The sequence below is a fragment of the Nannospalax galili genome, unplaced genomic scaffold (assembly GCF_000622305.1).
Source record: "Nannospalax galili isolate Female #2095 unplaced genomic scaffold, S.galili_v1.0 scaffold617, whole genome shotgun sequence".
NCBI lineage: Eukaryota > Metazoa > Chordata > Mammalia > Rodentia > Spalacidae > Nannospalax > Nannospalax galili.
In genome coordinates this window covers 3,604,789-3,628,363 of record NW_008341872.1, presented here as the reverse complement: position 1 = coordinate 3,628,363, position 23,575 = coordinate 3,604,789, and the positions used below count along the sequence as shown (strand labels likewise).

The window sequence follows — 23,575 nt, the reverse complement described above, 5'->3', positions numbered from 1 at the left end:
TAATATGTGTCCATCTTGTTATTAGTAGTATGGCTTTACTCTCCCTGGGCCAGCTCACGAAAGACTTCCCTGATTACCACCATATGAACAGCCTTCTGATTTTCCAATATCTGAAATTGGAACATTTAGGCTTATATCCTAGGACTTTCCTAGAAACACCCTCGGAGATAGCTCTAGATTTTCAGAATCAAACATTTGCAAACCTCATTTCCCTTCTCTGTTTCCTCACATTTTTAAACTTTTTTATTTTTAGATAATTGTAGATTAACACAAAATCATAAGAAGTTATACAGTGAGATCCTGTACTACCAAGTTGTATTGCATAACTATAGTGTAATAGTACAGCCAGGAAACTAACATTTATATAATCCATTGACCTTAATCATATTTCACCAGTCATATGAGTACTATGTATTTACTTCTGTATAATTTTAGCATTTATTGTTATCAGGTCAAAATGTAGAAACTTCCCATCATAAGAATCCCTTATGCAGAGCTGGAGAGATGACTCAGCACTTAAGAGCACTTGCTGCTCTTCTAGAAGACCCAAGTTTGGTTCCCAGTACACAGGTTGAGCAGCTCACAACCACCTGTAACTGTAATTCCAGTTCCAGGAGATTCAATGCCCTCTTATGGCCTCTGTGAGATACATTCACACAAATGAATAAAATAAAAATAAATCTTTTTAAAAAAGAATCGCTCATGCTACTCTTTTAGAGCACCCTCGCCTCTTTTTCCTCCTCTCCTGACAGCCATTCTTCATTTCTATAATTTCATCATGCCAACACATTTACATGAATGGAATTATATAATATATAAATAGTATATAAAGTTCTGATTCTTGCTTTCTATTATACTCAGCGTGAGTCGTTAGAGATTGCCTAAGTCAAGTTTATCAATAGTTCTTTTGCTTTTTACTATGGACAGTGCTCCATGATCTGATGACCATAGATGGGTTAACCGGTCATGCCTTGAAGTTCATTTCAGCTGTTTCAGTTTTTGTCTGTATGAAGGAAGCTGAAATTAACATTGTGTTCAGTTGCTCATGTGGACATTTTCTCCTTTTCTGTGGAATAAATGTCCAGCAGAGCAGTTACTGTGATGTATGATGCAAACATTCGGTTTTGCGAGCTGCCCTAATTTCCTAGAGAGTGGCTATCCCATATGATGGTCTCATCAGAAATGTGTGAGCACTCCAGCATCTATCTCTGCATCTTCACCAGTGTTTGCTGTTATCGCTGCTTTTCAGTATAGTCGTTTTCATACAGTGATAGCTCTCATTCTTTAACTTGCATCTGTACTAATAGTTCATATGTAGAACATCCTTTCACATGCTTGTTTGTAGTAACCTCATCAGGGAGATGCCCATTTTGTTTTTTTCTCATTTTCCAATTAGTTTCTACTATATAATGTTGGCTTCTAAGATTATAATAATTTAAATATATTCTTGATACAAGTTCTTTGTTGAATATGAGGTTTTCAGACAATGTCTCCTGACTTGAAGCTTGCCTTTTCTTCCTCTTGGCAATCTTTCACAGATAAGGCTTAATGACCTGTTTGTTCATTTTCTTCTCTGTGGACTGTGCTTTTTGGTATCAATTCTCCACTTAGCCTTAATGTCCCAAAGATTGTCTCCTAAGATGTTTCTTAAATTATAGTGTTCTATTTTTCATTTAAGTCTTAGGTCCATTATGAGAGTTTTTGTTTAAGTACTGTGGGCTAAGGGGAGGCTTAGGTTTTTGTGGAAGGACAGGGACCCTTAGCTCATCATACAGGGCCCAGCAACCAGTGGGTTTCTTCATCTCAGCTTCCCACTAATGCCCACAGTGTTTTAACCACACTGGTTTAACCACACAAGGCAATCTAAGGCCATACAGGGCTGCTTTGCAGGTGCCATTGTTTCCACTAGTGTTCTTTGACCTTCTCCCTCAACTCTGGTTAGAAGATTGCTTTTTCTGTTTATCTTCCTCATAGCATCGTCCCTCCTTCTTCCCAGGCAGAATCAACTATGTGCCTTTCAGCATCCCAGTGGGAGTCTTATACCTTCTCTATTGCTTCTGACTTTCCATCTGTAATACAGGGCTCATTAAAAAAGCAACTTATTTTATGGAGTTGAGAAATAAATGAAATCACTTGTAAAGTACAATAAAAGCTAACCTAAACTATAATCAGTTCTCAATACATTAATCATTGTGGTTGAACTTTTAATTGTAATATATCTTTGGTGTATCACATGTGAAAGTTTATTATAGATGTTCTTCTTAGATTGATTATTTACTCCTCTTCTTTATCAATGCATAACATTTTCTATAGCACATCTTACTTATCCATTATGGTAATATACCGTGGGCTCTGGAAACCAAGTTAAATTGCTTGTCTTAATTCAATTAATAAGCCAGTTCAATGAAAAAAATCAATTAATTTCCCCCTCCAGTCAACAAATTGTTTAACTGAACTAATTGTTTTGACAATTGATAAATAGTCTTCTACTTCAATTGTTGTTTGTGTTAATACAACTTTGAGGGGTAAATGACTTGTTGAAAGAAAGGATAATCAGGTTCCTTATTACTGATAGAAAAGGAAACTCCTTCTTCCAATGATTCCCAATAAGACAACCCTCTTTGTTTAAGAGCAAAAACAATATGCAAACCTTAGTAGACAGACGTTTGGGTCCATTTTCACATTTATCAAAACTGACTTACCCCACATTTGGGGGAAAAAGAAGGATCAAAAAGCTTTTCGAAACCGAGTGAGTTGAGCATTATGCAATGAAAATGTAGACTTCTATCCGATAAAGCTGATGGGAACGGGCAATATTTGACAGACCACATTGAAAATAAAGCTACAAGCTCATTTGTGGATGATGGTTATTTAAAAATAAAACTTTCTAGAAAAGCAGCAGAATCCTTCCTCACCACTGTGAAGCCTCAGAATACACACATAATAAAGTACAGAAAGAGATCTCAAAATGTTTGGGCACAAAGTTAAAGTTAGGTGGGAGGAAGAAGTTCTGCTATCCGACTGCACAGTGGAGTGTCTATAATTAACAATAGGGGAACATGTATTCTGAAATAGTGAAATGGGAGGTTTTGAATGTTTCACCACAAAGAAATGATGTTTGAGGAGCTGGATATGCTAATGATCTGATTTGATCATCACACAAAGTACACCTGTATCAAAGCATCACATTACACCGTTTGGTTTTACAATCATGTGTCCACTGAAAGTAAAATAAAACACAAAAATAATCTCAGAATTGCTCAAAAGCTGTGCTTCGCAGTACATTGGTTGGCACTTGCTGCCACAAGGCTGGCTCTGCTTTCAGGATTTATCTGCTCTGGCCCAAGTGAGTAAATCTTGGCTAAGCCATCCCCACTGCCAATACCTGGTTTAGGAAGAAGCCTGTGATACATTCCAGGCAATGAAGGATGAGGGCGGGTTCACAGAAAAGTTTGTCTTTCTCTTAGAACAAACAGATCAGAGATGAGAGGTCATTCCACTTCCCTGTCTTTGAATGACTTTATGAAGAGATTGTGCTCTAAGCTCTAGAAATCACTACACAGTCACAAAGACACCAACAAACCAACACAGGGTGTGGCAGAGCAGGAAAATAGGTAAGATCTAGGTGCTAATGAAATCACACAGCCTCTGAAAAGAAAGAGAAACAGGTCTCACTCAGGATGCCTTGTTATGTCAGATAACCCCTCGGTCCTGGCCAGCTTACTGGATTTTATGTTTCTAATCTACAAAAGTATTTTGACTTACACTGCTTCGGGGTGACCCCTCTAAGTATAACAGTTTGAATATAAAAATGGTCCCCACAGTCTCACTTACTACATGCCTGTTCTCTACCTGAGGGTGCTGTTTTGGAAGAGTGGAGGTAGGTAACAGGGGGATGGGTCCTTGAGGGTATCTTATCTTTAGCCACTTCCTGTTTCTCTCACCACTTCCTGTCTGACATGATGTGAGCAGCCCCATGGGATTCTCTCCATTCTTATGGCCTAAATCTTCTGAATCTATGAGTTAAACGAATCTTAGCTCTCTCAATTTATCCTGAGGGTAATTTGGTCACAGTGATATCAAGTCTAACACACTAAGTCTGCCTAACAGACTGATTTTTTAAAGTAACCTGAAGTTTAGTTGACGGAAAGTATGTTCAGCTTTTCAGTTAATGTAGAAGAGAAACAGTCAGGCTTTCTGTACATGGTGAAGGAGGATACAGAGCACAGACATCAGACAGAAAGAACTACAGGTTCAGATCTCACCCTGGTAGTTCACCAGGTGTGTAGCCCCAGACAAGATGCTTTATTTGACTAAACTTAAGTCCTTTTATTGTAAAATGCCCACAGTAGTATCCACCCTATAAGTTGATAGGGAGTATTAAATGCAATCATGTAATAATAAAAGGCCTGTCAAGTAGGAAACAGAATAAATGTTAGTTTCTTTTCCCCTAATTAATCCTTTGCCAAGATGAAACACTAACTGGGTTTATTAGACCATTAATTCAGTTGCTTTCTTTGCAGCAGGAATTACTCTGACAGCGGGGCTGGTGTCATCAAGAGTAATTTCTGCTGAAAATGTTCCAATCTTAACACTTTCTCCTGCAAAGCCTAACGTGGTGTAGAAGCGCTCAGGCTGGGTTACTCCCAGCCCTGGAGAAAATTGATGTGATGATAACCACAGTGGAAGGGTTTATTCGCCCTTGATTGTTTTATTCTCTCACACCTTAAAAAGAATATGTGGGTGGAATTAATGGAATCCAGGGAAGTGGGCCTGTAGTAACTTTTCCTCCAAGTTATTTCCACATTTTTTTGTGACAGTCCACCAAAAAAAATCATCATATTCTGATAATTATTACCAACCTCTTGAGTACAACTAATTAACACACTATCTTAAGGATGTATTATGTTTGGGACATAGAAATAAAAGTAGGACTCGGTTTTTAACAAGAACCATTCTTTCTTCTTGTCATAGAAATACAGGCTATTGTAAAGGTTTTTGAGTTTTGCAATAAATTGATAGACGTCATATGTACTTAGCTAGTCACTAATCTACTTGGATGCTACATTAATTATAAGTGTAATTTTGGAAAATTTAGCTGGAAGACAATTGGATGTCAAAAGTCTTATGCATTTATATTTTTGCCTAGGAGCTTTGCTTCCAGGAGTCTATTTTAAAGAGTTGAGTGCTCATACAATGATCTTTTACAAATATTTTTACAGGAAGAAAACAGTCTAAGTATTCAAGATTAGAAGATTTAAATGAGTTTCACAATGTCTACCCAAGGGGAATACAATATAACCCCTGAAAATGAAATTACTGGAAAGTATTTATCAGCATACAAGGATATGATGTATTGTTAGGTTTTAGGAGATTATAAACTATGTGTGCAGTGTTTTATCATTTTATTAAATATATTTCTTCATAAAGCTTTCAATACTGTAGATCACACAAATGTGAATACTAATCCTAATTTATTTTGATTTAGTGTATTTTTTTGGTCTTTTCGAGACAGGGTCTCCCTGCAGCCCCAGCTGGCCTGGAACTCACTATGCAGACTAGGCTGGCTCCAGATTATAAACTATGTGTGCAGTGTTTTATCATTTTATTAAATATATTTCTTCATAAAGCTTTCAATACTGTAGATCACACAAATGTGAATACTAATCCTAATTTATTTTGATTTAGTGTATTTTTTTGGTCTTTTCGAGACAGGGTCTCCCTGCAGCCCCAGCTGGCCTGGAACTCACTATGCAGACCAGGCTGGCTCTATCTTATAGAGAACTGCCTGCTTCTTCCTCCCAAGTTCTGGGATTAAAGGTGTGCACCACCACACCCAGTTGACATAATGTATTTTTAAAATTTATTTATTGTTATTTCGAGTGTATGAGTGTTTTGTCTGCATGTATGTAAGTGTACCACATGCGTGAAATGTCACCAGAGGTCAGTAGAGGGTATCAGATCCCCTGGAACTGGAGTTATGAATGGTTCTTAGCTGCCATGTGGGTGCTGGGAACCAAACCTGGGTCCTCTGCAAGAGCATCCAGTGCTCTTAACCACTGAGCCATCTCTCCAGTCTCTAGTGTATTTTTTGTAGCAACCAAGAATCAGTTGTACAGAAAAGAAAGGTAATTTTATTTTTTGGTATTTTTGAGACAGGGTCTCCCTGTAGCCCCAGCTGCCCTGGAACTCACTATGTAGACCAGGCTAGCCTTGAAAACTCAAAAGAAAAATTAGTACTTTTAGGTTTAAACAGAAGACATTGTTCATTATATAGATTCTGAGCTACAGTTTGTCAGATTGTCCCCAAAGTCTGACTCAAGAGATTCAAAACAAACTGTGAGGCTAAGAAAATCTTAGGGCTGTTCTCTTGGGGGATGTTACTACTCCGTGATTAAAAGCCCTGGATGATGGGTCCTTTCCTCCATGCTAGACATGGACTAGTCAGCCAACAGGCCGATTCAAGCAGAAGTCTGACCATCAGCAGTGCCCCGGGCATTGATGCTACAGGAGCTTCAGGGAACTTTTTTACCTGTACTTGGTTCTTTGCGATTCCAGGGAGGCTTCCTTCAATAAGACGAAACCAGACTGGTGTCCACACTGAGATACAGCTCCTGACTGTCCTTTCCAGGTAGCCTCTATCAGAGCCCTGCCTGCTGACCTAGATTCATATTTCTTTATAAGATTAGTAATTATTATTGTCATGGCTTTTTATCCACCCTCTGCTGTGTATTCTGCCAAGTGCTTTTCAAACATATTTCATTCAGACTCTTAACAGTCCTGGAAGATTAAAGCTATAATTATTCATTTTAAAGATGAAGGAACAATTTGCCCAAGATTATATAGGCAGTAAGGACTAAAGTCAAAATGAGAAAACAATTCTACTTGGATCTTATTAGAGATTTTTTAATCATTTTAATTAAAATGTTCAAATGATTATCTTTGGGGAGAAAAGTTCAGCTGATCACTGGTGGGTGTTCCTAGACCTGAGAAAACTCATTCCAAGAAAATAAACACCAAACCAGTCCCCAGCCATAGGGGTAATTGTACCACACACATCTATGCCCTTGGCTGCTGGTGCCAAGGACAGCCAAGACATAACCCAAGGCCCTGGATGCTCAGCTCCACGCTGACTTGCTTGCCTTTTAACTTCTGAAAACCTTAGAAGCCTATGTAGAAAATGAGCTTTATAATACTTGTCCTAAATGCCTCTTCTGTGAGTATCACCTGAGATTGGGTATGGTAAGCACTTTCAGAAGTACAAAGGGCAAGAAGTCTTGATTATCCCCGCATCCCAACTGCTTCCTTCCTCAACCCCCACCCCCATGCAATGTAACTTTTATACAACATTTTGCAAAAGACTGAGTGAGGGGTTTTAGAAATACAGAGAGACCTTAATGTGAAAAAGTCCCATAGGTAATGTTTCCCCAGGTTTAGCATTAATAAGCCCCTAGGAAAGCTATTGGCTCAGTGTTCCCATCGCCCATCTAATGCTTTTGATTTAATGTTTCCTCACTAAGTGCATGAACTTTTGAACAACAGGAGTTTTTGCCACAGGACTTAAGACTCTCCTGTGACTTCGTGTTAGAAGATCTCCTTATTCATTTTGGTTTCTGCTCCCTAGGAGCAAATTAGAGCTTTGGCAGTGAGTTGCTACACATTCTGTTTTAACTTCAGATGATAGTTGGTACAATTATTCAAAAAATTACACCAAAGCTTAGGGTCATAGTGGCAGGAGGGCTAATCTTTAAAAAAAAAACAAGTATATTGGGGTTTGAGGAGACAAGAGATTTTTCTTGGCTATATTTTGAAATTAGCTTAAATTGTAAAAGTGATACATGGTCATGTTTAAAAATTCAAGCAATCCACATAAGGGGAAAAGCATAAATGCTCACTATGCAATTTTCACCTCCCATTGGAAAGAAAACTACTGACAATTTCTCACATGGAGTTTGAGCTTTTTCTATGATTCTACAAACAAATGAATATAAATATCTATTTTGACACAAAAAATATCTCTCATGCTACAGACTGCTCTTGAAATGCTTTTCTTCTCCTGAAACCCTGATCTTACAAGTTTTTTATATCCATATGCATGGGTGTAACCATTTTAAATTCTCCTCTGCAGTAGTTCATTGTATGGATATGACATAAATTATTTAAGGATTTTTCTTTGGATCGTGATTTAGTTGCTTATAGATTTTTAATATCACAAATATTGTGCAGCGAGTTCACCAAACATTCATTCAATTATGTGAGTACAACTGGGAAATTGTGCATACATCTGTGTGGCAGGAGGCTGTGAGGGATGCAGGGGTGGTGTTACTTGTGCGATTTATATATGTGAGGGAGAGATGTGGCTGTGTACATGGGGAGACCAGAGCAAGACATTAAGTGTCTTCCTTTATACCTCTCCTTATTATCTTGATACAGGTCACTCACGGAACTGGAAACTTGCCATTTGGGTTGACCAGGGAGCTCTCAGGACCTATGCATCTCTGCACCCCAGTGCTGAGGTTATAGACATTCTCAGCCATGCCTTGCTCTACTATGTGGCTGCTTGGGATTCAAACTTAAGCATTCAGGGCTTCATGCTTGCAGAACAAGAGCTCTTCCTCATTAGGCACCTCCTCGGTCTTCTTCAGGAAATGTCTCAGAAGTAAAATCAGTAAGTCAAAAGAGATGCACAGTCAGGTGTGGTAGTTCATGCCTGTAATTCCAGCAGTTGGGAGGATGAAGCCAAAGGACCTCTGCTAGTTTGAGGTCAGCCTATGCTGCAGAATGAGTCCCAACCTAGCCTGTAATATAAAGTGATACCCTATATCAAACACCAAAAAGTGTGCATTTAGATATTGACAAATACTATAAACTGTCTGCTAGAGGTAGCTGTATTAATTTGCTCTTCCCCTACCACTGGGATGTAAGAGCCTTACATATATGTATAGATTGTACAAGGAACTCTACTAATACACCGAGGTACATGAAATCAGTGATTCAGTGGATATTGGGTTAAAACAAATAGGCCTTGATAACAAGAAACAGTAAATGGAGTCAGGCATGGTGATGCACGCCTTTAATCCCAGCACTCCAGAGGCAGAGGCAGGTGGATCTCTATGAGATGGAAGCCAGCCTGGTCTACATAGTACGTTCAGGCTAGCTGGGGCTAAAGGGAGACCTTGCCTCAAATAATGCTAACTACTTGTCATCAGGTGTACTGCAAATCATGAGGCCCTTCGCTCTATGAAGCAATATTGAAGAGAACTCAATTTCATGAAGAAGGGATTAGCAGTCATGGAGTGCTTTCTGTGTGCCAGCTAAGTGCTTTACCCACATCAAGTCACCTATTCCTCCCAACAACCCTACGTGGTACTATCATAATTTACACACAAGAAAATCAAGGCATAGAAAATTTAAGTGAATTTCCCAAGGTCACACAGCAGATAATGGTAGAGCTCATATTTGAACCTAGAAAGCTTTGGTATAAAGCCAGATACTTCTAATGACTTTGTCTTTATGTGCATAATGATATGCTAATCACATGCAGCATCTTATCACAGCAACATGAAGGAGAAAAATGTTATTCCCATTCCACAGTCATTTAAAGAGCCAAAATGATAGCAGATTTGTATGCAGGCATGCTTGATCCCCAAATTTTTTATTTACTTATTTCCATTTTGTATGTATAAGTGTTCTGCCTACATATGTGTAAGTGCACCTGTGTCATGTAGTACCCACAGAGATCAGAAAAGGGCGTATGTATAAGTGTTCTGCCTATATATGTGTAAGTGCACCTGTGTCATGTAGTACCCACAGAGATCAGAAAAGGGCGTATGTATAAGTGTTCTGCCTATATATGTGTAAGTGCACCTGTGTCATGCAGTACCCACAGAGATCAGAAGAGGGCGTAGGATTCCCCAGAACAGAAATTATGGATGGTTGTTAGTGGCCATGTCAGTGCTGGGAACAGAACCCAGGTCCTCTGGAGGAGTAGCCTGTGCTCTTAACTGCTGAGCCATCTCTCCAGCCCCCCAAGCTTCTTTTATTCTAGGAACCAATTGTCATAACATCCATTTTACAGATAAGAAAATAAAGACAAGATCTGCAAGGAAGGTCAATGAGGATCATCCCCATCAGTGACCATGTGAAAAGGCCATGTGATACCACATTCTTCCTTCAGCAGAGCTCTGTTCAGACAGCATGTTCATGTCCACTTAATCATGTAGATGCTATCATACAGTAGCATGTAGTGGCAACTTGCTTTCTCCAATAAAGTCTCAGTTCACTATGTTCCTTGAACCTTGAGGGGTGGAGTAGGAAATAGTGTGACAAAATACTGTCTTCTAGTAATGACATGGCTGTTGTACACATGAGCTCACGGCAGCTGTGGTTTCCTGCATAAGACCTGCACAAGATCAAGCCAGTTAAAAGTTCCAGCATGGATGGGGGAGGAGCTACTGAGGCCCTACCCAAGCTTATGAACTACTGGTAGTTGATGGCTGCCAGGGGAGAGTCACTTTTCTTTGTCGGGGGTGCCAATTGGTAGGCTGTCCATACGTCAGTGGGTGGCCCCACACCTATGCAAATAAGGGCAACACTAATTGGTTAATGGGGAAAAATGTATAAGTTCAAATTGTCCCATGTTAACTGAAATTTAAGGCAGAATTAAAGTCTCCAAATGCCAAATATTAACAATGCCACCTTTAAAAGAGGGCCATGGGTCAATGAGGAAGAGCAACTGAACTCCCATTTTAGAGACATACATTGCTAGAATACACTAGCAACGTATATCCTCAATCTCAGTAAGTACCACATTATCTATCCATAAGACTAGATTTGGTGCTGGTTCTTGAATTTCCAACCATATTTCTTCACCATAAAGGAGATCAGAGAAGCAGGGAGAAGAAATACCTCAGAGGACCCTGCTGGATGGGACCATACCACCACTGCTGCTTCTGCCTACTGAGAGGCTCAGCGTTCTGGCCTGGGTTCAAACCCAGTTTGCCATTCTCACTCTCCCACTGTATGGCCTTGGACAAGTTGCTGAATCTCTGTACCATAGTGCCCTCATCTACAAAATGGGTAGTAAACTAGAGCACCAGCCTCATAAGACTCTCATGAAGGCTCAGAAACTGCAGTGCAAATCTCTACCCTAAAGTCTGAGGATAAAGCACAGAATCACCAAAATCCATATAGAAAACCTCACACATTTTTCACGATTCATTCCTTTGTCATGTTTTATTTCTTTTCTGTTGAAACAAGCAAAACACACTATTGTATATGTAAGGTTAGAAGTGGAAAGAGGATTGGTTTTCATCGACTTATGAAAGCTCCACACTTTGAAGGTCAGAGTATGCTGATCCTATATTTTTGTGACAGGAAGGCCTAGTTACAAATGGCTACCAGATCTGTGCCCCACCACAAAGAAAATTAGCAAACAAACAACATGTTACCCAATGATCTTTTTCCTGTCACAGCTTGTTAAGCACAACTCAGTGCACACGGTTATTTAGTAGGTTTGGGAGGGTTTAATTTGGTTTAGCTCTTCGGAGTTTTCTTTATTATAATTTTATTTATGTAGTTATTATTTTTTTCTGCTGTTAGAGATAGAACCCAGGTTTTTGTGCATGGTAGACAGTGCTCTGTGACTGAGTTACATTCTCAGCCAGAAAAAGTTTCCTTTTGAGTACACTATGATGTTAATGCAATAATACTGCAAGTCTTTTCCTGCACTGTACAATAAAAGATGACAGCCTGAAAGAATATGCAAATTTGACCATTAAGTTATCCAGTTTTAAGGGCAATTAAATATTTGCTTTGAGCCCCTCACATTGCATTGCAAATCTTTATAAAACCCACTATTCATTTCTGTTCCTACAGCTTATTTAGCATAGAGGCTTTTCTGTTATTTCTTTTTTGATGGGTTTTCAATTATGTAGTGCATGAGTCTTCATTTGAAAAGATATGTAGTCCTTTTCCCTCTGTTCATGTTAAATCAGCTACTTTTGTCCTTTTGTTAGGTGGGCAGTACAAGACAGTGTATTAGATTCTTCTATGAGAAGGCATCAGCAGCTCATGACAACAGGGATGACCGGTTTATCTCCCCCATGAATGTGAACAGAGACCTTCTCTTGGCTGGAATAGACCTTCTATAGACAGAATTAGACAGGATCCTTGCTTGTTGGGATCAGGACAATATGATGTCAAAGACAACGTGGAGCAAAATGAAGTATAATGGTAACAATTCACTCAAACCCTCTATTAGAAACTGAGTCAAAGAAAGGTACTTTAAAGGTACTTCTATAGTTGAAATTTTAATTCAACTATAATTTATTAAATATATAATAAAGTATGAGACTGGAGAGATGGCTCAGCAGTTAAGAACACTGAATGTTCTTGCAGAAGACCTGGGTTCAAATCCCAGAACCCACATGGCAGCTAACACCTGTCCGTAGCTCCAGCTCCAGGGGATCCAACAGCCTCTTCTGTTCTCCGAGAGCACTGCACGACACGGGTGCACTTACCTACATGCAGGCAATACATGCATGCACATAAAATAAAAATAACAATATGTAATAAAGTATAATTATATAAAGTATATAAATATTTAATAAAGTATGATTTATTTAGAAGATTATCATAAAAAACTACAAATAACAGTACATTTGAAATCAAGAAAAGTTTGAGGAAATGAACAGCAGTGCTTGAGATGTGTTGAATCTGAGGTTCTGTGAACTAGGTTAAGATAGGCAAGGGACCTAGAATGCCAAGCTTCAGGAAGCGTTCACTCTAAGATGCCCAATGTGCTCTCATAGGACCTGAGAGAGAACTGCTTCTGCACTTCTTCACTATAGGTGTCTAGCTTGCCTGCCTTACCTGGGATTTCTGTGGTGGACTTTGTAGAAAAACTGTCTTGTCAGACAAGAAGGTTACATCACTCAGATCTCCCTCCAAGAAATAAATCTGATATCCTGCTGTATACACTGCAATGAATGGAGCCCTAATCAGGAAACCATTGCCCATGCCAATATCTCAAAGCGTTTCTCCTGTTTCCCCCTAGTACTTCCAAAGTTTGGGGTCTACATTATGGTTGTTGACCCATTCTGAGTTTATTTTTATACTGGGTAGGAGATAGGGACTGCTTTTCAATGATTTACTTATGGATATTGAGTTTCCCGAGCATCATTTGTTGAAGAGGCTGCTTTTACTTTCATGTGTGTATTTGGCTTCTTTATAAGGGATCAGCTGGCTGTAAGGTGCATCAGTGTGTGAATGTGTGTGTATGAAAGAGAGGGAGAGAGAGAGAGAGAGAGAGAGAGAGAGAGAGACTGTGCAGTGTGCATGCATGGGAGTGGTGGGTGTGCATGTGTGTGTGTGTGTGTGTTCTCTATACTATTCAATGGTGTGTTTTCGACAGTCTCCCTTGTCCCAGCCCCCTTGGAAGTCACTATGTGAACCAGGCTGGCCTTGATCTCGCAGATCTGCCTGTCTCTGCCTCCCAAGAGCTGGAATTAAAGGTGTGTGCCACCACACACCACGCCTGGCACTGTTTATATTCTTAGACCGTGATGTTTCTGTTACCCTGGATCTGTAGCTCAGGATTGCTTCTGCTATTTAGGCCTTTCATGCATCTGTATGAATTAAGATTTTTATCTGGTTCTAGAAGAATATAATTGGTGTTATGATGTGGTTTTCATTGAATCTTTAGATTGCTATTAATTCTCCCTATCCATGAAAATAGGAGTCTTTCCATCTTCTAGAGTCCTCTTCAATTTCTTTCCTTTGTGTCTTCTAATTTTCATCATAGAGGTCTTTCACCTCCTTCAGTATGTTTACTTCTCAGTACATTTTAGGTTATTGTATATGAGAATCTTTTTCCCAATTTTTTTCTTGGTGAGTTCATTAACAGTATATACTAATGTATGTTGGTTTTGTAGAAGGCTACTTGACTGAGATGTTTTTCAGTTCTAAGAGTCCTTTGTTTTAATCTTTGAGGTTTTCCACATACAGAATCATATTATCATGGATAATTTAGTAGAATCAAAAATTAAAAATCAGAATTACATCAGATTAAAAAACTTCAAAGCAAAGGACATTTTAAGCCCCTTTTTAGTATTGTCTTTTTGATACCCCTTCCTTTAATAAATCTCAAAATCTTACACAAGGAACTGGAGAAATGACTCTGCAGTTAAGATCACTGACTGCTCTTTCAGAGGATCCAGGTTTGAGTCCCAGTACCCACATGGCAGCTAACAACTGCTAATAACTTCAGTTCTGAGGAAATCCAACACCTTCTGACCTCTGAGGGCACTGCATGACATGGGTGCACTTACACATATGCAGGTAATACACTCATACACTAAAATAAAAATAATAAATAAAATACTAAAAAAAGCTATTAAAAACTTACACATGCACACACAGATGCACACACATGCACACACAAATACACACATGCACATAGTCATACATACACACACGCACAGATGCACACACATGCACACACACATAGACACAAGCACACTCATACACATGCATGCACACAGTTATACATACACATACCACACACATGCACACACATGCAGGCATGCACATACACACACTCACAGTATTCTTATCTTTCTCATTCTTTACATTCTTAGTTCAAGCCCTCATATCTTTGCATCTGAACTCCAACTGGCCTTCTAGCACGTCTCCCATCTCTCTGATCATCGCAGCCTCTATACCATGGCTGCATTCACACAGGACCATTTTGATCTTATCAGGAAAAGAGCTTACAGAATGGTAAAAACATCTTTGCCAATGTTCTAATGTACAGACTATAAAAAGAACTAAAAAACTTTAACAAATGAATCAATAATTCATTCAATAAATGGGAAAATTATTTGAATACACACTTCTCAAAGAAGAAATATAAACAACCAATAAATATCAGAAAAGTGCTCAGCATCTTTAGATCAGGGAAATGCCAATCAAGACTACATTGTGATTCCATCTCATCCAATCAGAATGACAATTACATTTTAAAAATTAAAAATGCTGGTGAGGATGGGGGGCAGAATGGAACCTTTATACATTGTTGAGAGGAATGTAAATTACTATAGTCACTATGGAAATCAGTGTGGAAATTCTCACAAAATCAAGAATAGAAATACCTTACGATCCAGCTAGACTACTCCTGGGCACAAACCTAAGGATGTATAAAGACATACGAAAGACCCAAATACCCAACAAGCTTACTGTGGCTCTGTACACAATAGCTGAGCTATGGAATCAGTCTGAGCACACATTAACAGATGAACAGATTAAGAACCTACACTATACATACCCAATGGAGTATTATCTACCCATAACAAATAACACAATTTTATCACTTGCAGGAAAACAGATGTAGCCACTAGTCATCCCATTAATTAAAATAAGTCAGATGCAGAAAAGCAAGTGTGGTGTGTTTTCTCTCACATGTGTTATCTAGAATTTTAAAAAGCAACCTGAATTAGTAGAGGAACTACTAGGAGAGGGGCAGAGGAGGGGAATGGTGTGAGGAGGGAGGGAAGGAAAGGGTTAGAAGGCACTCAGGAAGGCAGATACAACCAAAGCATGTTACCTTTCATGTACAGAAATGTCTCAGTGAAACCCATCAATATGCCCAACTAATATGCATCAATAATTATACAAAATATGACTTAAAAAGAAGTGCAGTTCTTTTTAGAGAGCCTCTACCTGTAGAACATTCAGGAGATGCATCAATTGTTGAACTACAACCATGCTCTTCCTAAGAAACCCCAGACAGTGACAGAACATGATGGACTTACAAGCCCTGACATTTCTGCCTAGTATGGAACTTCTGTCATATACTGAGAAACCAATCTCTGGCCAATTTTGCTTCTTATCCCTTCCATCTTTACTTTCCTATGATCCACTGAAGCTCTTAGCATCTCTTCCCAGAGAAACCAAATGACACATCCAGTAAACGACCAGGCATACCAGATAAGGCAATGAGCCTCAGTGATTTTTTTTTTTTATAAGTGATCAGAAGATTTGGTTCTGGAGTGCAGGTTCAAACGCAAGCTCTTCCATTTATACATTATAAATTAGGCAAGCTCATTACTTTTCTACATCTCACCTGTAGACTGGAGACATGAACAATGTATGTTCTATCCCATAACTAGAAGACATGCTCAAAAAATAATAAATATTTTATGTATACATATATGTGTGTGTATATATATATATAGAGAGAGAGAGAGAGAGATTCTGTTTCAGAAAGTGGTTCACTTCCTTAAGTAATTTTCCACAGTATTTAATAAAAAATAAACTAATTTATAACATTTCAAAGTCATCCTTGTAATTTGTTTCTCAATTTCACTTCCTGTCACTTGCGATGTGGCTTCTCCACACAGCGCCACCACCCGCTTTTCCCTTGCTGTGCTGCTGTTCGCGTTTTCTCATTTTCTTTCCCATCCAACCCAAATGGCTATGCTTCTCCTTTTCATCAATTACTGTTAATAAGCTCCTTTAGAGAACTTAGTGAAGACTTACCTTCTCCAGAATTTTTGACTGGCCTCCCTCCCCATGCCAACTGCAACTGTTCATCTACTGGAAGACCCTACAGACTGTGTCATTTGGAAACCAAGTAGAAAAAATGAAAACTAACATTAAGTCTCAGACCACGCTAAAGATTCCTGTGCTTCCAGACACAACTGTTGTGGAGAAACAGCCTCTCTCACTTCTGTAGAGAAGACCTCCCCTGCCCCACCCACCCTTTCATCCCAAGCCAGGAGACAGTTTGACAATTTGACAGTGTGATGCTTAATAAATGCTTACTTAAAGGATGATGGTTTTCAGCTATGAAGGCATGGTCAGCCTATATATTATATTTTTAATACACTGTATATGCACCATAAAAATCAGATGTTTGATAAAGCAAGTTCAGTCATAAAATGAGGAAATTGTTGCTTCAGAGAAAATGTCTGATAATTGTGTGAATTTGGGAGTAATACTAATCTGTTTTACAAAATAAAGACCTGGTCTATCATGTATCTAAAAGTATGTAGGAAATCATAACCAGGGACAGATGGCAAATGTGGCAGTCTTTCTTTTCACTATTCAGTACATACGGTATCTCCTACTAAATAACATTGAATGTTTGTTTGCCTGTTACCATACAGTGCCATAAAACCTCGGAAAAATCAAACCTCTTTTATACCCATAAAACTGACTTCGCACTAAATAGCCAACTTCAAAAGTAAGGTGAAAGTGTTTTGTAATATGATTGAATGCAAATCATTCAAATTTTACAGGTCTTTATTATATATATATATATATATATTAGTGTATAGTATAAAGGTATAAAGGTGCTACTAAATCTTCAGCTATCCTGTATTCTCAATTAAACCTTCATCAAGATATTTACATTCACAGGCAATATTCTTACATTGTGTATGACACAATCTTGGGTGTATTTACAGTATTGGAAACAAGCAGTACTTAAAATAAAAATCGGTAATGCAGAGAGCAATATATAAATATAGCATTAATAGCCTATAATGGTTTTTAAAGACTCATAATATTCTATACACTTTCAGGGATCCACCCCTACATATTGAAATGCATTTTACTCTAATACTTTTAATAATTATGAATTAGACAGTTAATTTAAAAATCAACATTAAAAGCTATATAATTAAAATTGCACATAGTCCTGTTAGTGAACAACCGTGTAAGTGATAAAACACTAGGTTATGGGAAAAGCAAAAAAGAAAGATATCTTTCACATTGACTTTTAAGAATATTCATTTTTATTGTTACAACTCAATAAACTGTGTTACTGAAGAATTATGAATTAGACAGTTAATTTAAAAATCAACATTAAAAGCTATATAATTAAAATTGCACATAGTCCTGTTAGTGAACAACCGTGTAAGTGATAAAACACTAGGTTATGGGAAAAGCAAAAAAGAAAGATATCTTTCACATTGACTTTTAAGAATATTCATTTTTATTGTTACAACTCAATAAACTGTGTTACTGAAGTTTATAATCGTCCCTAATTCAAAGAAAACAAATATCAATTTTTGTATTATAATCAATATCATGAAGCAAAATGATTAGCCAATATAAAATAATTAGCCTCTTTACTGCCTCATTTTAAATATACAAGGAGCTACAAGATGGCATTAATAATAACCTAGTCATTTTCGTTTACCAGTTACTATTTAAGACACTTCCATTTTTCAAATAGCCATACCTACTCTACGTTCAGAAAACCCACTTGTGAAAATGCATTTTGTTTAATTCCTTAGAAAATTGCTTGTTCAACCTCCTTTCCTTTGTGGATTCCAACTCACTACACTGTTTTCTCATCTTTACAACAATTAGTAAATATTGATCTCAAAAAGCAAGAACACCCTGCAAAGTGGAAAAAAAAAAATGATCAGACTATAGAGACAGGGCAGCAAGCTGCTGTTACCCAAGTGAGCAGTCCTCAAGACAAGTTGTTTGCCTTGAGCATACCACACATTACAGTCATAATTAGCTCACCAGCACAATTAGACATTCACATTCACGCTCTTCAAAACAAGTCTTTTAAATAAAATAGTGCAAGCATCTTCCCAGCTTAAGGATTTGAAATAGCAATTAAGCCTGAACCTTAAATCATTTGTCTCTGAAACTAGAAGAGCAAGTCCCAAGGATGTAAATCTCACCCAATGAGACAAGGGCTGCCGAATGCATTATTAATTGCTAAGTAATTCCTTAATTTTAGAATCTAGCACTCAACACTAGCAAATAAGTAACGTGATTTATGAGCCCACACGTGCGCTTTCAGGGAGTTCAATAACCACAGGCACATCCTGAATGTACAGTGGGAACATGATTCCTACAAGCCAAAACACATAGCCAGATTCGGCTATAGCAAACTCACTCCGACTACTTATCATTCGAGCGCTAATATTTAGAGTACCTAAGATGCCTGCCGAACGCTGCAGCTGAACGTCCCCCTGGGCTGCCTGCGAAGCACAGCCACATCTCTTCCCTCAGCGATTGCTGACTTTTAAGAAGGCAGGTGACATGGGGTGGAAATTCTAATGCAGCAGTCAGGTAACTCTTTTCTCTCCCAATTTTCAAAACCCCACACCCCCTCCTCTAGACACAAACACACACACACACACACACACACACACACACACACACACACACCTTTTTTTTAAAGAAAGGTTTTTGGGTTTTTTTTTTTAATAGGTATCTAAAATATGCCATCTGTATGGATTTGAAAATGTATTTCCTTTTCTGTACTTGCTGCTAGTGTTAAGATGTTTAGAGATCTGATTAGAAAACCTGGCTTTACATTAAAAGTAGTGCTTTCAACAAGATCCTTTTAGTGAAATCTGCCTGCACAAACATATGTGTACATAATCATATTTCTATACACTTGCCTACATTAACAAGCATGCATGCACATTCACACACCCGACCTGTAATTAAGCCCCTATTCTAGAAGCCCCCTTTCAGTCTTTTGCATGCATGCTATTCAAAAGAGAAATTAAAAAGAGAAATAACAAGCAGCTATATCTAGTGCACACGGAAGTGGCATGTTAGAGAAGCAAATACATTACCAGACGCATTTTGAAGTTTGCAGAGCACCTGCAGGTAAAAGGAGACTGAATCAGAGGTTGGCACACGGTATTCCTCAGAATCACAGAGCTCGGTGTGACTGTGAGGGAGTGCAAGACGAGTGTGTGGCTGGAAACCTTGGAGTTGAGCTCACTCTAGGCATCAGAGAGCCTCAAAGAGGGGAAAGAAAAAGGCAGCCCACAGACAGCAAGATGAGAAACTTCTGGCACCTCTCCAACTCAGGAATGAATTCTCTGTAATTTGGAGATGGATAGTGATGGAAATGAAGAGAAATTTGGATTTCTGGGTGAATTTGCTCAGCCACGCAGAAACGGAGAAATGGGCAGGTAACAGGCTTGAGCTCATTTGAAGATAGTCATTCGGGAATAGGACTGAATTGAAAAAAAGAAAAAGAAAAAAGAAAAAACAGAAATCCTTGGAAAAAAAAAATAAAAAGGCTACTCCAGCCAGTTTCCCCAGATGCCTTTACAAACTTCAAATGGATTGTTCCATCAGCTATTTGTTGCATATTTTATTAATCCCAGTGCAGAGGTAAACTGGAAAATCTAATTCCTTTTATGTAGAAAACTGGATTTATTGCTCCTTTTTATAATGCACTTTACACATATAAATACATAGATTTACTTACAGAGTTCTCATTTCTCCTGTAAAACCACTACTGTGGTTTTACTAGTCCAGATAAAATGCTAAAAGGCTTATACATAGATTTTCGCAGAAGTAGAGAAAATATTAATACTCAGAATCTGAGCTGGGTACCAGTATTTAAATTGAAGCAAAGAGATAGTATTAAGGGCGAACCTTGAGTCATTAAGTGGCATCTTAGAGATGCAGCTATGCACATCCCTGAGCAGGCAGGTAGCTCACACCTATAAATACATCCATAATTAAGGGTGAGAAGAAAAGAGCTTTAGCAAATTAAGTTCTTAAGGACAATAGCTGTGATTTTGTTGAGGCTTCCAAACAGGCTAATAATTTCTGAGGAGTACATGTGGACCTCACCTTGTCTAAAGAACTCGACCTGACATAGAGAGCAGGGTCGGCAGGCACCACACACTGGCAATCTATATTCAAATTTAATGAGGAGAAGGATGATATTACCATGAGGAATGTTGTCATATTATATTGAGCCTGTGTGGCTTAACTACCCATCCAACCTTGCAAATGACCATGTACCTAGGTTTGATAGCAAATGTGCTATAGAGGGGAGGAAGGCAGTGGGAGGCCAGTCTTACTTGTTTTACTACAGGAGCATCTTTGGGTAGCTCAGAGATAAAATGCCTGGGCTGAGCGTGGGTGTAATTCTTTCCAAGGCCATGCTTATGTATAATAAATTCAAAGTGGAATTAATGGTGGCCAATTAAGCTATTTATTATTTTAACTCCTGAGGTCAAGGACAGCCCAGTGTTTATGTTTATTGATAGGAAGCTCATGGCCAGACTGCTAAAGAAAGCCAATTTCACCTTTAAGCATGTCCAATAAACACATATTGCCTGAGGCCCTTCCAACCCTCCTCACAGCCCAGTGCACTACCCTTCCTGACCAGAAGTTTTTCTTCTCTCTCCCCTGACATTTGCTTTACTCGTTCATTCAACAAATACCTACTGAGTTAGTTCCCAGGTGCTGTGCAGAACACAATGACAGGTAGACTCTACTTCAGAGTTTGATCCTGTCAGATAGTCCCATTGTGGACCCTGCAGGGGAGATCAGGATTACTTATGAATGCCTGCACTCACAGCCAGCCCTTTCTCCATCTTGGAGTCACTCATGATGGTGGTGTGGGGCAAGCGGAGCAGCACGCATGCTTTGAAAATCTGCCTAAATGATTCTAATGGAGCTTCTTCTGCCTCCCTGTAAGGGTAACTTTAATTCAAGATAATTGTGCCAAAGTTCTTCAGCCGTGCAAAGAGGTGCATGTCCACATGCTATAGCCTTAAGATCCAAGCAACAGTTACTGGAGCTGACCACACACTCCTTCCTGGATCCCCACCATGGAGAAGGCCCAAAGCTGGATCTTCGAGGTTCTACATGGGTTTGGAAGTCAAAGCTGAAGGCAAATGAACGGTTACATTTTGTGGTTTATTCATATTACCTCTCTGGCCTCCTTTTACATAGAAAAAGAGGGGAGGGCAGGTGTCAAGTTTATAATTATTCTGACAAACATGTAGGAGACTTCCTCAAATAAACTCCATGCAAGGGCAAGCCTGAGATGGGCATATGGAATTCCTGACTTACAGCAAATTAAATCTAGTTGTGGTAAACCTTCATTCTGAGGTATGTGGGTCTCAACATTCAGACGAGGGGCTTTCTCCTTTTCCACAAAGGCACACTGAGGACTCCATAGCATGAATAAAAGTATCTTATCTGCCAGTCCTGCCATCTCCTTGCTTCAACAACTGCCTCAGCTCCAGTCACAGGGTGCGTCCAGTGACTGACAGATCTTGGAACTTCAGTTGAGTGGATACACATGGCCAACACCACCTGATGCCTCCATAGCAGATCCTCTTCAAATAAGTGTGAGGGCCATGTTCATGGGAATATTTTCTCCAGGTGCTAACTACAGGTGGTGAAGTTATGCCTCAAGCCACTCCCCAGAGATAGAAGAATCATTGGGGAAGAGGGGGAAGAAAGATTGTAAGAGCCAGACTTGATGGATGATCACAAGGAACAGTTTTCCAGACATCTGGACAGTTACTCATATGAACTCACAGCTATGGAGCCAGAAGGGCCAGATTGCCTGCTTCCCACCCTCAAGTTAGCACACACCAATTGATTCATGTCCTGCAAGCCCATTCATATAGAAATAAGAATAGTTCAGAATAGTGGGTGCCCTCATCCTTCCCCTGCCCACCCACTGCTGTGCACTGAACACAACCTTCATTCACTCATGAAGAATCCAACCTTGACTCATGTCTTGAAGACAAAGCTCATGTGACCAACTAAAATAAATTAAAACCACCTCATGTAATAACACTATTTAAAAATAAATATTTTCTGTCTCTTCTTCCTCTATTTAAGAACATGGATCCTGAAGCCAAAGGATATAAGGAAAAGCAAAAATGTCCAAATGGTCAACACGAAGATATTAGAGACAGACATGCGAAAACAGATAGGATTCTCTACTTAGTTGCTTTGTTCCTTTAGGTAAGCGTTTAGACTAGGGATGTAGAGCAGTTGGTAGAACAGTTGCTTAGGATGTGGAAAGCCCTGGATTTAATCCCCAGCACAACATAAGCCAGAAGTTGTTGTGCACGCCTATAATCGCAGCATTCAGGAGGTAGGATCAGGAGGATCAGCAGTTCAAGTCCATCTTTGACTACCTAGCAAGTTTGAGGCCACCCGGGACTGGAGACCCTGTCTAAAAAATATATAAATAAATGAAGTCCCTTTATGATTTCTTCCTCTGTAAAAGAAAAAACCTGTTTTACCAAGCTATTTTGAAAGCTAAAAATCTCTCTCACAAGAGAAGTTTCTTTATGCATCACATGGTAATTAACACAGAAACCCACAACTGACCAATATGCAGAGAACAACAGGCTACAAAATGCTTGTCCCTGAATTGGATGCCTATATCAAACTTCTGCCTCCCGAGGCTCAGGAATCATTGGGGAAGAGGGGGCAGAAAGATTTAAGAGCCAGAAGTGGTAGATGATCACAAGGAACAGAGTTTTCCAGACATCTGGTCAGTTATTCATAGGCACTCACAGCAATGATGACAGCATGCACAAGTCCTGCACAAGCTTAAACTAGATGAAATCCAAGCATAGACATGAGGAAGTGGCTAAGAAGCCCCAACCCAACCCAAGAAACTTTGGGCAATTGCTGGTTGCTGGGAGGGAGAAAACGTCTCTTTCAAGGATGCAACTCTGGATAGGTTAAAGAGGCTCTGGTGGCTGGTGGATGAACCCACATTGAAGGACATTTTGGGTGACAAATTAGACCATAT

At 39.1% G+C, this 23,575-nt stretch overlaps 1 protein-coding gene across 1 annotated transcript in view; it reads right to left on the bottom strand.

The window, feature by feature from the left end:
* The window catches only part of Iqcj (IQ motif containing J), a gene marked incomplete at its 3' end in the record, with an annotated part of 198,837 nt that extends 178,898 nt beyond the window's left edge, over positions 1-19,939 (bottom strand). The window contains 1 exon segment of the mRNA XM_008837465.1: positions 19,614-19,939. Within this exon segment, the coding sequence (XP_008835687.1) occupies positions 19,614-19,622 (9 nt within the window).
* Positions 19,940-23,575: the final 3,636 nt, after the last annotated feature.